At 37.4% G+C, this 16,719-nt stretch overlaps 1 protein-coding gene across 1 annotated transcript in view; it reads right to left on the reverse strand.

The window, feature by feature from the left end:
- The window catches only part of LOC306770040 (ras/Rap GTPase-activating protein SynGAP-like), a gene marked incomplete at both ends in the record, with an annotated part of 42,502 nt that extends 38,944 nt beyond the window's left edge, over positions 1 to 3,558 (reverse strand). Inside the window, one exon of the mRNA XM_079258811.1 lies at positions 3,459 to 3,558. Within this exon, the coding sequence (XP_079114937.1) occupies positions 3,459 to 3,558 (100 nt within the window). The remainder of the gene's footprint in view (positions 1 to 3,458) is intronic.
- Positions 3,559 to 16,719: the final 13,161 nt, after the last annotated feature.

The raw sequence follows: 16,719 nt of genomic DNA on the forward strand, positions 1-16,719 counted from the left end.
GCAAAGCTTTGAAGTCACTTAATTTATTTGTGTTTTTTTTTAAAGAGTTTGAATACTATCCAGAGAACAAGTTTCAAACTTCAGTCCTTGAAGCCGCCATCTTGAAGGTTTTTGTCTTTTTCCTGCTCTAAAACACATGACTGAAATTAGTGAGGCATGGTAAAGAACTTGACAAGAAGCATTTGATTTGAATAAGGTGTCGTGGAGCAGGGAAATAACAACTTCCAGGATAGTGACCCTTAAAGACCAGAGTTCGACACGACTGACTCAAAATTTTCAGTGTAGACAACATTTTCACAGACATTACCAGTGGAACAAAATATGCAAGTTTCCATGAGCAGTTTTTGTTATATGTTATTATTTGTAATAACCATTTCATTTTAAGAAGGTAATATTAGGTGACAATGTGTATTTAAAGATTCATTCATATTAAAAATATTAAAAACATTCAAGAAGAATTTTAGTGCAAACTTAAGACTATCAGTTATTTAGTGGGATGTTTGGAAGCTGTTGTTTAAACTGTGATGTCGTGTGTGTGTGGTCTACCATAGATTAAGGAAGTCAATAAAAATTATAAATCAAATTTTTTTTTTTTTTTTTTCCTTTTTAACTGAGCATGAGCTAAACTTACTGATTAAAAACTGACTACCCATAGTGTTGATGCAGCAGACCAGTCTGAAGCGACAGTTTCCAGAAACAGATCACACACACCAGTCTCGTTATGACTGGTCTGGAGCATGTGACAACAAAGAGCCTCCAGTGACTCACAGACAAGCCTGCTGGGGCAGATGTCGCACTCATGTCATATGGGAGTCTCCATAATTGCCATATTCCATCTAGTAAATACAGCTCATGATGACAACCAACCAATGATTATGGCATGGGAATTTGATATTTTTCCAATTGCAACAAATAGTCATAATATAAGTCGATAATACTGTTACATTAAAACAAAATGTATAGCTTATTTAATAATACTTGATCATCTACATTCTGAATAAACATTACCTAGTTTTATGAAATTAAATTAAAATTTCTTACATTCTCCTTGGATTAATATGTTTAAAAATGGCTACCTTCAGTAATAAAGACATGTGACAACCGAATATCCCCTTTGGGGATTAATACTTTTCTGTCAATCTATATGACCTAGTATGATGATGCAATGGCTTAATCTCTAAAACTTATTCACTAAAAAAAATGATGCCTTTTTGTCTTGAGTCCATCTTCTCTAGATACCAGACTGTGTTGCTCTAGCTACTTTCTTAGACTTCCATAGTAGTGATGCACTGCTTATGTTGAGGTTCACCACCAACACCTGCCTCTGCAGTCTTTACACTGGGAGGTTTGGCAGTTTTTACTCTAAGACTTATCGATTCAACCACCAACATTGCAGGTCACCATTATACAGTGACAAAAATTATTTGTATCCTTTGTGCATTAATGATTTGTGAAAATCTTTAGTTCGATTGAAAAGTATCCAATTACCAGTTCATCTGAACTGGTGAACAATCTTTTTGATGAAGTCATTCAGCAGATATACACCTAGCATTTAACACCAGAGGACGCCTCTTGATATTTAACTATTCAGAGTCTTATTTTAACATATTTGAATTGTGTTTGGATGACTGGTATATCTTGCTTTTTTTCCTTTGGTATGAAAAACTCTTAACTAAACTGAAAAACAAGTTGAAGATTTTTATCAAAAAAACAGATGATGCAGGTTAAAGCAGTTGAACTAGTTGCCTCTATCATTGGGGCTGGTGATTTTAAGGTTCCTACAGCTTTAAGGTTTTTGTGTTTGGCTTTTTGTAGTATTGCTGTCTGGATACTTTGGTGAAAACTAATTTAATTGATTAAAAGAGTAGATTGCTGGTGTTTCTTCATGGGAAACCAATGAAAACTCATTCCCTGGTTATGTGCTTCTCTCTTCTCTGACTGGAAGCTAAAACACATAACATCTTTCTCTTTACCTGGAGGAAACAATCTCTATAACGGCAATTTCAATGGACATCCAAGCTTTCCAACCTTCTTAGATAGTTACAAGCATGCACGAATGATGTATGCATAAATTACGGTAATAACTGGGCACTTGTCCATCAATGTTAAGACATTGAAGTGATACGAGTTAAAAACCCTTTATCTGTGGACCAAAACATAGAGACTTACTGCAGTTAGCTTAATTACATTAGCATACACAATGAACAGCTAAAGGCATTAAAAAGGTAATAATGCTGTGTTCCCAAAATGTGGAGGAAAATTAAAAATGCTGGTTTAATGATTAGAAAAGTTGAGCAATAAAAAAAATGACACCTCTCACTGCATTCAGAGCCACTCTTGTGCTATGTTTAGAAACAGCACTGTAATGAGGCAAATGTAAAATGCATAGAAGAGGCAGAGCTGCAGGATTTGAAAGAAAAGGTGGGTGGAGGGGTTGAGGAAGAAGGGGCAGTGTGGGCGCGAGGGAGCCACGGGAAAGAACCTGTGATCAGCTTAAAACCTAACGGATATTTTTGGAGAAACAGGAGGCGAAACACACATAAGAAGCATCTCCAGGCATTCTGCAATGTAACCAAGATTTCTTAAGGCTGAGTAAACATAAAATTGCCTTCTTAGTGAAGAAAGGAAGATTAACAGCAAGCTAAATAAACAACCTGAAGTTGCCCTTCATCATGTGTGTTTTCCAGTATTCCTGTCTTTCTCCTGCCTGTCCCTCTGCTTGTGTGTGAGAACTAGCCAAGGGGAGTGTGGCCTAGTTACCATAGGAACATGTTTGCAGCTTGTGCACTGTTCTCCATCAAAATACCTTCATTTCTTCTAGAGTATTTAGAAGCATTATTGCTGTCCTTACAAATGTTCAGACTCAAATTAAAGAGCTGGGATTGAAGTTCTAGAGATCAAACAGTCATTTGAAGCTCTTGACACCGACTGTGACTGAAATTTAGTTTAAGATCATTTGCAACGCATTTTCCCTGAAGCATAAACTTCCTCACACTTTTAGCAACAGTACAGGTCTTAATGTTTGGAATGAAATTGCGGCTTTACACGCAGCGCTAAAAAACCTGGAAATATTCCTCATCTTGTTCCTGAAAGAAGCAGAAATTGCTCCAGAAGTGAGTAGGGAAAGTCTGCAAGAGTTTCAAAGACTGTGCCGTTTTTCTTTTGCAGAATCAAACCCAGAGTATGACTAAAGAAATAAAAATAAACTGAAACACTGAGGTAATTTTGAGAAGCTTCTTTGTGCTGAAAAGAAGTGGAGAACAATGGCCGAGCCAAGATAAATGTGCATGTTAAACCTTTCACTGATCACTAAAAACACTCAAAATAGCAGCATTAAAGGGCACATGTAAAGACATAAATAACAGAGAACTTTACTGGACCAAAACAGACTGGAGACGAAGCTGAGAGAAAACGACAGTGGAAAAAAAGCAGACTGGTTCTTAGCTAAACTGACTCACTTGGGGTTAAAACTCCAGGTCCACCACAGCAAACCTCCACTTGACCAACCAACCCAAACTGACTCTGATGCGGCAGCCACGTCTTTGAAGATGTGTCCATGCAGCTAAATGGCACAGACACAAGTAAAGTTTTTTGTTTGTTTTATTGTGTTGTTTCTTAGTAAATAAAAGGCAAGAAAAAAGTGTTGTTTTTTTTTAAATACAAGAAAAAAAACAAAACACCAAAGACAAAACAAAAAAAACATTAATTCATCCTATCCATCAGTTGTCTAATTCAGGGATGCGGGGCTAAAGACTATCCCAGCTGCTACCAGGCAAGAGGTAAGCTGCCAGTTCATCGCAAAGAGGAACAAAATCCAGTGAGGGGAGACTTTAGAAACACTGGTTAAACAAACAGAACTGTTTCCGGACTTTGTTAGAAAACCCACACATGCACAAGGGGAACATGCAAACCACAGAAGAGCCCCAGCTGAGCCTTGAGCCTTGAACCTTCTTGTTGTGACCGCCATCATGCAGGACCTGCATAAAATTCATTCATAGATACATAGAAGTAAAAAAAGAAAAAATTTTAAAAAACAAATATTGCAGTAACTAGTAGGAAATAGACATTTTGTCGATGTTTTGACATTTCAGTGGCTGCTGATGATCGTTTAAAAACAGATAAAATTTTTACACAAATGTTTAACTGAGACTTGGATCTAATGAAAATCTAAAAGAGAAAGTATAAAGAGACACACAACCACATTCCCACATTTGTCTGTAATGAAACATAATGTTTTTCTGCCGCTCTGCTTGCAGCATATCATCGTTGCCCTTTATAGAGTTCCAAGTTAAATGTCACAAAGCTACTCAACCACAAGCTGCTGCTATGATTAATTGATAAGCATTCCTACAGATACATCAGCATTTGAAGATCCCCTCCAGTCGTGTTTAAAGACATTTTTTAAATTCTTCTTTTTTGAATATTAATGTGTCTGAAAAGGTTTTTCCATTAAAAATGTATCAATCATATGCTTATAAACTCTTAAAAGGACATATTTGCCTCAAGAATCAATTCACAAGTTAATAAGATATTCAGTTCTTCTACATTCAGCAAATTAAAAGCTAATAATTTCCACGCTACACTTAAATACAGTGGCTTACTGGGCCAAAAGCGACCGACAGACTACCTGTAATAACTCTATTTAGTTTACTGTGAGCACATTAATATATTTAAATTTTCTAAAGAGAGTGTGAAGCATCCATTTCCGGTGGAGGCTTTCTTTTGAAGTTTCTAGTCCTATTAAACTTACGTTAAATCAGAATAAGTAGTAAAATAGATGTTTTACTGTTATCCAAAGAGGTATGAATGAAGTATGTGAGGATTATTATTTCTTTTAGCATGGGTTCGAGCCACTTATCAGATGTGGCCACTCATTTCTAGTCCTTGCAAAACAAGCATTAGACAAATGTATGAGATGTTAAAAAAATCATTACTTAATGTTAATTTTGCCATCTGTCCAAATTAGCATAAGACATATCAGCAGATATCTGTAATATCCGCTGGTCTGCAGCCATTAATTAGTGTTAAAAGCGTGCTCACATGTTAAAGCAGTCTAAAATGCTACTGCAAATATACTGGAAATTCATTGTCAAAATGGAAATTGTAGTATCATCAGCTACTGTGGATGTTGCCTGCAGTTTTCAGCATGTCTGTCCATAAACAACAAGCACCAGAAAAGTTTGATACTCATTGCTGTCAAAAAAAAAAAAAGACAACACAACCAAAAAGACAACTGAAAAGAATCAGTACCATTTACTAAATGTAAACCTTGAGACAAAGTTAAAAACTGTTTTGTTGGAGTTCTTAGCTCTGATGAGCTAAATATGATGCAAAAAAAGCTACATCACAGAACAGCATCAGGTTCAAGGCACATCCAGCTCCTCACACAGCAGTCATGTGAAAACTAAAGCAGCACATGAGCCCTTTAATCACTAGTTCCAGAAAATCAAAACGGTTCTTAAATACTTATTTGCCCCCAAAGAGCACTTTAAAAAACATCTTCCAACACCAGAGCAGCTATCCTAACACACAACTTGTTTTTTTTAACCCTGTCCAGCATCATAACATACAGAGCGATGGTCTGTGTGCCAGACAGATCTGCTCTACCGAGGGAAGCATCTTGTAAATATGGCTGCCCTTCATGTTTTAAGTCCTTGCAATCACTTTATATTTTATTTTCTCTGGTATATTAGCTGACAATCACAACAGTATTTAAAAGACCATATAAAAAATTTCAATACTACAAAAAGAGATTCATATTTTTGCAAGATGTGTGCACACACATTTTAGTGTGTATTCATGGTTTATCTGCCTTTCACATGGACCGTGACAGAACTCTTGACTGGTCCGAGCTCGTTTCATTAAATATCCATATTTTGTCTTGTAAAGTTGCTGCTCTTTGCTGCCAGAGCGTGCATACATCCTACTGGCAAAATTAACATCACGCAAACCCCAGTGGATCCCCTTTAGAGGAGATGGGTGTTTTCTGCAGCTCTAAGGGAATTATTACTGTACAGAGGTAGATTGTGTTCAGAGATAAGAGAGGCTTAGGATGGCAAAGAATTACCTTAAGATAAAAAAATACCTTGTACTTTTCTGTTAGTGCACTCATAAGACGGGGATAGGAGAGAAATTTGTGGCCTGAGGCAAAAGACAACAATCTGAGGAAACACCAAGAATGAAGCTCAGTGAGAAGGACTCTTGCTTTTTATTTTTGAAAACATTCAATCAGAACGACAAAGCGTGCCTGTCCTTGGCATAAAGACACTGCATAGATTCCAATGATGGCTGAGAAACAGCAGAATTATGTGTGCTAGAATAAAATCAGCTCCTACCCGCCTGTCAGGCTCCCAGCTGACAATTGTGACAAGGAGACAGGAAGGCCAGATTTTCAACAGCTTATGAGGAATTGAGAAATATTACTTGATGTCTCTGATTCATGCATTTTTATTTCAGCTAAACTCATAAGAGTTGTATGAGACAGTCAGATCTTGCACTGGTGTCTCTTTCGTATGGAGGAGGATGAGGAAATCCAGTGTGGAGGAATGAGTCAGAGTGAGCAGGACTTATCTTGTTCCATCAGGAGTGCAGCCTCAGATATTTCATTAACTGAAGCACTTTCCTCTCCGCTGCATTGTTTTTTGGTAAAGATGGAAGAGCCCACTGTGTGCAATAACTGTGCTACATAATGGTCCGTGAAGATGGTGGCCATCGGCAGCGTCCAAATATTAACTACATGTGCTGCCAGCTGGGATAGAGGAACATTGTCACAGTAAAAAAAATAAAAATAAAAAAAATAAAAAAAACATAAAATCATACAAGGACTTTTGCAGAATATCCATCTGAAGACTCGCGCAGCAGTTTTGGCAAATGCTAATTTAGCCAAGTAACATTTTCAAGAAAAGACTGTTCTGTTTTTGTAAACTAAGCCAAGTTTTGATGAAACTCTTCATACCTGGCATCTAAAATAACCATGCAAAATCTCATTTCATCTTGTCTCCTGGCATAAGTGAATTACAGAATGAGCTCATTGATGGATAATCCAGCTGGCAGAGCACCCCTGTAGTCGGTGCAGGTGTTTGTGTGCAGCAACCAGAGACAGATAATTAGCTATACAGGTTCAGTGAATGGCAAGAAAGTCTCACTGACTAATTAGCTAATGGCCTCTTTGCACTGATTTTACTGAAGACAGCATGAATAACATTCTTTTCAGAAAGCAATGGCATGTTACATGCTATATGAAATTTTACATCTTTTACATTTTACCTGACCTGCAAAACACAACAGAAGAGATCATTGCAGCATTTTATTTTTACTGAAAAGACAGCGACAGCAGTTCTTGCTTGTGAATCCTCAAAGTTTGTTACATTAGGGTTGTTATTTCCCATCAGGAGCGTGCATGTAGTCAGTGCCCGTAAACCAAACCCACCTGAAGTTTTTCTTAAACCGTCACACCATCATCCACTACATACTACAATACAACATTGATGTTGGTTTGAAATTTGGCAGTCAAAGGAAGAAAAGGGCTATTTCATTATTTCCTTGGGATCTAGACCACCTTCACGTCCAGATGTAAAACTAGACGACTTGGTCAAATCTAAACCAGATAATCCCACAGACATATATTCTCTTTTAAAACAGTTAGTGAATTGCCAAATGTTTTTTTTTTTTTTTTTTTTGTATTTTACAAAGCTCAAAAACACCTAATCTGACTAATCTTTGACCTCATTTTCACACTTAAAAAAAAACAACACTTTTTTGCTTTTTCAAAAAACAGAATAGATGTTTCCCAAATGAAGAATGAGTGTTGTCTGTGGGTTGACCTTGTGCTAGTTTGACCAATGCTTTCAAGTCCGTTGGTACAGGCTAAAACAGAAATAAGTCCTAGCCTGCCACTTTACCATCCTTAGGGATCACTTCACTTGTTCACACTGACATCTCCTTGTTTTTTCATTAAACTAATTGAACGCATTCAACTAATAGAAGGTTTCAATATTAAGTGGGTGGCATCTGAAACAGCTGAAGGACAGCAGCAAATATTCTCAATTTTAAACTATTATGGGCTCATCACACAGGAGGCAACGTCACTCATTAACCATTCATTTCCTGTGGAACCCCTTCACCTTTTGTCACAGTCACGTGGCTCTACAACCAACCAGCAAGGGTTTCATTAAACAACAACATATTCTCTGAATTTATCTGGATCAGTGTTGAGATTCACAATCAAATGATGATAGGCACCATGCTGTTCCCTTGTTTGCAAAATAGGATGAACCCAGGGTTTTCTTTTTCTTTTTTACTTTAGAGTCAGCTGCGACATTTTTGTCAATTTGAGTAAAATCATCTGACTTTTTATCCTTGATGCCTTGTCTGACATGGACTGCTATGAAAAAGTCTAAATTCTCTCCATTAATCATAACAAATCAAATTTCTTGGAGATAGGCGATGCGACATCCAGACACTATCATTGATGTTTGTCGCATCCCATGTGTTGGGTTTCACCCCTTTAGCAAAGCTTGGCCATACAAACATTGTGGCTCATGGGAAACATGCATAACACTAGAAGCACAGAAAACACCATGGGTGCTCAATTCGGTCCTGCAAGGTTTGCAATCCAGCAGGTATTCCATGTACTCCTGCTTTAGCATCTAAATCAAATTAAATGGATCTAATAGCTTATCAGGTTGTGCAACATGACTCCTAGTTTGAGTTAGCTGTGTCGGAGCAATAATACATGCAAAACCTGCTGGATCAGGGACCTTGTTGGACTGTATTGAGTACCAATCAGCAGGAGCTTTTACACTAAGCTGCAGATCGATAGCCACATTTGATTCTTTATGAGCTTAAAAACCTGCAAACAACATGATGCCAACATACAGCTATTAAACTTTCCTCCCCAAAGATTCACATAAAACACATTAACTTTTTACCCCCTTTTTTCCTGTGTACTGAGGTCCTATTTTGGCACGATGCCGTACTGTGCCAGAAGCCATACCAATGTAAGTTCAAGTTCAGCAGGAAGAAGTTGCTGGATGGCTGCCCTCTGTGCAGCTCTGGTGTATGAACATCTGTTTAGTCCCTCCTGCCTATGCCGTGCATAGGAAAGAGGAAGGAACTGGCTGTAAGATGGACAAGTCTCATCAGACCTGCTGTCACCAAAATTGCAATGTGAGCTTAAAATAAGCCTTGCTTTATGCCACACATACACACATGCACCCAACACTTACCCAGAAAAAAAGGACTTCTTTGCAGAGAAATCTTGTTAGATCAGTTACATCTGTGGGTGCAGACTGGATCCTGTGTGTTTCCAGGGCACTTGGGAGGGCGCTGAGGTTCCAGGTTCAACTGCTCCTTGAAATACAGGCGGAATCAGTTTGTCCACACCTGAGTTTCCAGATAAAAGGCCGGTGATGTGCTCTTTGCAAGCTTGTAGTATTTTAGTCATTAGGCCAAGTCGTTACATGAACAGTTGCTACTGCTTCTCACCTGCGCTGCAATGTGTCCAAACGCGCAATTAACTGGAGTGAAGGTTTCGGGGGAGGGGGGGGAAGGTGAGCCTGGCTGTGACAGGGTTCCCTCCACCTCCAGCTCAGTCCATCACTGGAACCACCACGGCGGTTCTGTGGTGCGGATCGGCAGCTTTCCTCTGCTTCTCCTCCCTCTCTTCTTCCTTTGCTCCTTGTCCTCCAACTCTATTGCAATCCTCGAACCGGAACGCGATCCCAATACAGCTTGCTCGGTAATAAAGAAAACCTCCCGTAGGGACGGTATTTGTCATCTTAATAGTTTGTTCTGGGCGCATGTGGCTTGAAAAAACTACTACGTCGAGTTCAGTTTGGAGAATTATACGAACTCCTGTTTGGTTAAAGGATCCACAGAGCAAAAAAATAAATAAAAAAATAAAAAATAAAAAAAATAAAATAAAAAAAAAGAGTTAATCTGCCACCTGCACTGGAATCAAAACAATATTCTGGAGAAGAAAGAGACGACACGGATTCGGATGGTTGCGCCTATAAATGCCGCGTATTAATCATGTCGATTCATTATATCAGAAGAATTGTTACTAGAATGATTCCCGTGGGTTGTGCCAACTCTGGGCAGCGAACAACCTGACTGCACCCTGCGCGCGTTAAAAATCCTCCCCCCAAAACCATCCAAATAAAGAATATTTACAAGCTAAAGCATATGGATAAATTCAGTTTCATGCATTTTTTTTTTTTGTTCCTTTTTTCGGGCTGCCTGTTTTAAGATCGAGTGGTTTAATCTTGGAGAGCGTCTGCAGTTTATCCAGCGTGGCATAACGACGTCGCCAAGCTCCAAAAAATCATAACGACGGGGTGAATCTTGTGCCAAATTGACGCCGAGGCCCTCGCGCTTGCAGTCCTGTCACACCTAATTTTAATTTGACGGCTGAGATATGCACGGAAAAGGTGCTCGGTAAATGGAGAAGTCTCTCCCTGGAGGGCGGAGATAACGCGCAAGATAGACGTGAAGAGAAACTGACGCCTCCAAAAGCAGCCGGTTCCGCCCAGCCGAACCATCTCTGGAGTTTGTGACACCCGGTTAGAACCCGCAGACCGCCCACTGCGTCCAATAATTAAGATGGAAATGAGGCAGGGGAGCGACAAACTTCATTTACTCGGTCGAGTGGGTAAATGTTTCAAACAGGTTTATTTCAAAAGGAAGGGAAAGGTGCACCTCAAGCTTGCCTCAGAGCATTTTCAACACATATATTTGGCAAGCAGTAATAAAAAATGTTTTTATAGTTTTTGGTTACCCCTTAAGATTGTTAATAATCACCGTAAATGAAAAAGGTGTGTTTTTTTGTTTTTTTTCCTGTTTAAAGGTAGATCGCCAGGAAAATGCATAAACTTTAACAGCACCGTTTGTGATGCGATCTGTGATTTCTAACAATGTTGCCTGGTTGCAAAAATCCAGCTTTGCAATGTTTAAACTGGACTGTGGTTAAGATTAATATTAGTTTTTGGACATGACTCAGTGGTTCAGAAGTCTATAGTGCACACTTTAAAACATATTTGTGATCTTTTCTGTTAGAGATTAGTCTCAAAAGATTTAGATAAGCTCATATTAATGGATAGTTTAAAGAAGTCACAACATTGCTCATCTGTCTGTTTGCATAATAAACATAATTAATGGTATCTGATTATTAATTTTATCCATAACAATCAATTTTCTTATCTTTGGGTCACTGCGTTGAAATGACGGCTCCAGGAATGTGAATGAGGAGTGTCATCTTATTAAAACAAGTGTTAGTTTGATGGTTGAAAACTTCTGTTGTACGGCTGATGAGCAATTGTTCTGAGAAAAGTGACTTCATTGTTTGTTTAAAAACATCCATCCATCTATTTTCTATTACCACTTGTTCTTGGGGCTTATCCCAGCAGAGGCATACTCTGAACTGGTAACCAGTCCTTTATAGATCAATATGCTATAATACTATATTGAAAAATGAATCAATGTTAAAAGATTAATCGGACTTTTAGCCACATCTATTTGAAGAATTTTCAATGTTTAGAATTAATATACTGTCTAACATAATGAAATACTCTAAGTATTAAGAATATTACATTCACCTTTATTGATGAGGAATAGATTATACAGACTTTTGCACATATAAACACCATTGCATTGGTGCATCATACATCAAACATTCTGTGAAGTAGGTTGCTGCAGGATCACGTGTTACTGATTAAAAATTACATGGAATGACAAAAGTGCTTATAAACAGCTTAATTAGTTTAGCTATTGCAACTTTTTAAGCCATAGAGCAGACATGTTGGGGTTTTGACATTTGGTCCTTCTGATTTTTTGAGTCTAAAATCTGACTTTGATGCTTTTTAGTTGATTTTGTTTCGTACTGTAACTCACAAAGTCTGAGTTTCTTTGTCTAAGTTTAAACAGGGCATACCATCAATTTCCAACTATGTTATTACCGACTTTAACTGAACATTTTCCCATTGACTCTTTAATACCTACAAGCTTAACTGCAGTAACACCAAATAGTTTTACTACAGATAGAATTTTACAACTTTGGAGCTCTACTACAGCAGCTACTGATTTTTCTTTGGTTACAGTGGAACAGAAACAAGTAAACAGAGCTCCAAATGCAGAATTAAATGACAAATCTATTCCCCAGTACAGTGTATTTGCATGCATTTATGTTCTCAGTTTTTTTAAAAGGCTTTTGCTCTTGAGTAAAAGTTTCATCGCTCAGTTAAAATTTAACCTTGGTATCTCATGAGCAACAATGCCTTTCTAGCTGTAAGTAAGAGCAGTGCAAGCTTTCTGCTACTAAATAACAGCCAAAAAGCCAAAAACATTTAATTTTTATGGCACCATCTACGTTTTTCCCCAAACTCTGGAAAGTTGTGAAAAGACCCATATTAAACGGGGGATGATACAAAGATGAGAAAAACACACATCTCCAGAGACGTAATACTAATTATTATAATTCAAAGCCTCTTTGTGCAAAATCAGCAGAGTGCTCCTTTAATCTCAACTGACAATAAAATCAGGGTGCATCAGCCTGAACAAGTCAGGTGAAGTGAGTTTTTTTTTCCAGTGTTTGTCTTTACTGAACTGCAGGGGACGTACATAAACTCTGATAGGCAATAACTTGCAAATATTTGTTGGAATTATGTAAACATGATGTAAATTGTCCATGATATGCAATGTGATTTTGTCTTTTTCATGCTCAGAAACTCTACCAAACCTATTATAGATTAAATCTGAGGGTGACTTGTGTATATGTAAAGGGCAGTGCATTTTTATTATCATCATTTAAAAAAAAAAAAAATTATCCATATCGGCCCAGATGTGTGCAGGCAACAGCAGTTTTGTTTTGTTTTGATTGTGACAACTGCAATATAAACATGTTATGTAAGTAAGTATTGGTAATTGTTAAATGCCGAAGGTGTCATGGATCATTACGTGGGCATATGTAAAGACAGTGTTACATAAATCCTGAAAAAACAATTTGTGACCTTGCTTGGCTTTCCCCCTTTTTTTTTTTTACATCACAAACACAATCCAAGCGGAAACTATGTTATGAAATATTATTAAAAAGCTTTTTTTAATGGTTATAATTTTCAAAATTGTTAGATGCTTTGAGATAATTATGCAAGGTTGAAAAATGCCTTTTTTTATAGTGTCCTCTACAGTGCCTTATCTGTTTTCTAGTATATGCATGGGTGAGGATGGTATTTTGAAAATACATATATAGTCTGTTTTATTTACAATTAAAATACTATATTTGGTAAAAAAGTGTGGTACTCTTCTTTAATAATTTATGCAACAAAGAGATTTATTTATTAATCCATTTATTTTCTTAACTGCTTCGTCCCATTAAAGGTCATGGAGAAGCTGAAGCCTATCCCAGCAATCATTGGCTGAGAGGCAGCATACACCCTCGACCATTGCAGGGCACATCGGAGGGATATACCAACAAAAGAAGGACTCATCTCTTTGACATATAGCAACTGACCTATGTGTTTTTTGTGTGATCTAGAATGATCATTTTTATCTATCTGCGCCAAATGCAACAAAAAGTCCAGGAGTCTGGAGGTGTTGTCAAATGAAAAGCAAATGTTAATCACAAGGCTGAGTGTCAAAGTCTAACTCAGGACCCTGGACAGCTCATGCAGTTCTTTGAAATTACACCAAAAACATAAACTGGAAATGACACATCCTTATTCTTTCACTCTCAATTCTCACTCAGGCACTCAAACTCACACACACACACACACACACACACACACACACACACTCAAATCTCCATGGAAACTGATGAAAGAATAGCTAGAGAAAAAAAAAAAAAAAGACTGACAAAGCACAACATACTGAAGGATTTGGGCAGCCGGCAAAGTAAAAAACACAGAACAAAACAAAACTAATGAATATAAATGCTAAAAGCAATACACATACACACAAACTTTATATATATATATATATATATATATATATATATATATATATATATATATATATATATATATATATATATATATATATATATATATATATATATATCAAAACCAAGTATCATAGTTATATGAACCTAAATCTACAAACAAAAGAGCAGTTATTGATCTCTATGTTGGCCCTATGATGGACTGGCGACCAGTCCTGATTGCTGGGATAGGCTCCAGCAAGACTATGCAATACAGAAACAGATGAATGAACTTATCAGCTATCCTTTGGTTTGAGTGTGTTTGGAGACTAAAAGCTGCCCACTACAAATCCTCCTGAGGGACAACCTGAGCAGCGACATTCCAGTAAATATGAAGGAGTGAAAGTTGTGTGGATCTTGGAGACAGCAGAAAGGAGAAGGTGGGCAACAGAAGTGGGGAGAGAACGAGGGAAAGAGTACAGCACAGAGTACAGCACCATACAGCACCGTACACCACCTACACTCGTCTCCATGGCAACTACCACACTAGAGCGAGTGATAATGCAGCTCCCTCTCTTCCTATTCTGCAAACTGTTGTGTTGGTACCATATGCAGTGTGCGGCATGTGGGAGACAAAGCTTTCCCTATCCTGTTGTTTGAAAAGATTAGAGAAATGTTTAGAAGCATTAATGCTTCGAAACCGGCGGGATAAATATTCCATTGCATACATTACAGCTGTCTATCCACAAGAGATGTTGGCTCAGTCTGACACTGAATTCATCATTGTTGCTTGAAGGGATAACTTGTTATTTTTTAATTTATGTGTTGGGTGCCCCCACCCCCTCCACTTCCTTTACCAAAGCAAATGGCACAGTGTGTGGGAAGCAGTTGCTCTTAAAGAACCAGAATTGAGGTTGGTGGAGTTAAAACGTCAAAACAAAATAACTATTTTTAACAAGTGATAAAAAAAATTACACTGATCTGTAGAGCATGTTCTTTTTGATTAGGATCCTCCATACTTGAAGGATGACTAAAGCTTGGTTCGGGGCATGGCTGTGATAGATTGTCATCTACACAAGTATGACACAAACCGCACTGCGTGCACATAATGTGTGCTGAATTAGAATTTAGAGCTCGTCAGAAAAAAAGCTGACAAAGACTCTTTTTATGTGCCCAATTTTCAACCATCCTTTTGGGAACTGTTCGCCTTTTTCTGGGTTTATTTTTTCCCAGGAAAAAATACTTGTATGCTATTCTGTTTGCATCATGATGTAGACTGTCTGCCTTTCTGAAGTGTTAAACTAATTAGTCCCTGCTCTGGGCATCATGTATGTTCTTGTAATCACAACAGCCTGCTTCCATCTTCTATTATAATGCAACATTTTGGCTTCATAGGTAACTATTTACGTCCAGTGTCCACTCACTCTTAACATTGTAATAACTGTGCTACCTTCACATGAGTTTTTAAAAGGTTGCAATTCACACTCACAAATATCAATAATACAATGAGTAACAAGGCATCAAAAACAAACTCAATTAAATTAAATTTTAAAAAAAAAACACTTATTATGCACATTTCCTGACACAAGAAGATGCAGTTCTTTAGATTTAGCATCGTTGCACAATAAGGCAAAAGGCAACGTTAAACAAAATAAATAATTTTGTTGTGAGGCTGTTGGTGGTCAAATGCAGCAAAAAAAAGGCCAGTGCTTTTAAATTTACTTAAAAATTTAAGCTTTATTTAGATATGGCATCACTTCTTGTTTGTAAGCTTTGCACCTCATTTTAATCTGAACCAAAGAAATGCAAAAAATGCACTTAGTAGCAGACAGTTTAAAATGTATATGTTTGCATGAGCTGGGTTTTAGCTAAAGAAACCATTATTGTGACTGAGGAAGAAGAAACAACTTTCACATTTGATCATGTGTTAAAATGAATGACGGACCAGTAGCTTTCTGTCTGGGCTGAAAAACAAACACATATTAATGACTGTCATCTTTTTTGAAAGAAAAATGTCTCAGGTATTCTTAGAGATTAGTTATTTCTTGTTGAAACTTCTCTCCATCTTCTTTTGATGTCTACCGTGGTGTCTGATTTTATTTACTTTATAATAATACATTTAGTGTTTGATCGTTTTTCAGGACACTCATGACCTCTACAGCGGGAAAACAAGAATAAAAAAACCAAAAACAATCAGGAAAATACATCAGAAAAATCAAAGATATAAAAGCTTCTTAGGATACTGCCTCAAATAAAGTTATTTTAGATCATCAAAACCATTAAGGGAAGCTCTGAAAAAAATGTGCTTTGGCAAGTATATTTTGTATGTCATATCAGAGCAGTCAGAGATGTCTTTGGGGAGTTCCAGAAAGTGGGGACAGCAACTGAAAAAAATCCGTTCTTCCAGGTTTTGTAAAATGTCATGAAGGGACCTAAAGCTTTGTTTCCAGCTGGGACAACTATTTCTTCTACTAAATTACAACCAACAGCACTGTTTTCTATATCGCCACAGTATGGCAACACTACACAGCTCAGTTTATTCATTCACTCATTATTTCTGTTGCACGGCATTGAAGATGGTTCCACATTTCCATGGAAACCTGACTAGTATTTCTTTAAGAAAAATCAGTCATATGGATTAATAGTTTTATACATAAAGACACATCCAAATTTCAGCCTCTGGCAGTTTCACACAAGCACAAACCTTTGGTAATCTGTTTCTCTTTCTAGAATATCCACCTCATCACCAACTCTAAGGCAAATCAGCCAGAGAGATTTCCACAAATGTCTGTTAAAAGTGAGACAGAACA

This window comes from Telmatherina bonti (assembly GCF_933228915.1).
Source record: "Telmatherina bonti genome assembly, chromosome: 19".
NCBI lineage: Eukaryota > Metazoa > Chordata > Actinopteri > Atheriniformes > Telmatherinidae > Telmatherina > Telmatherina bonti.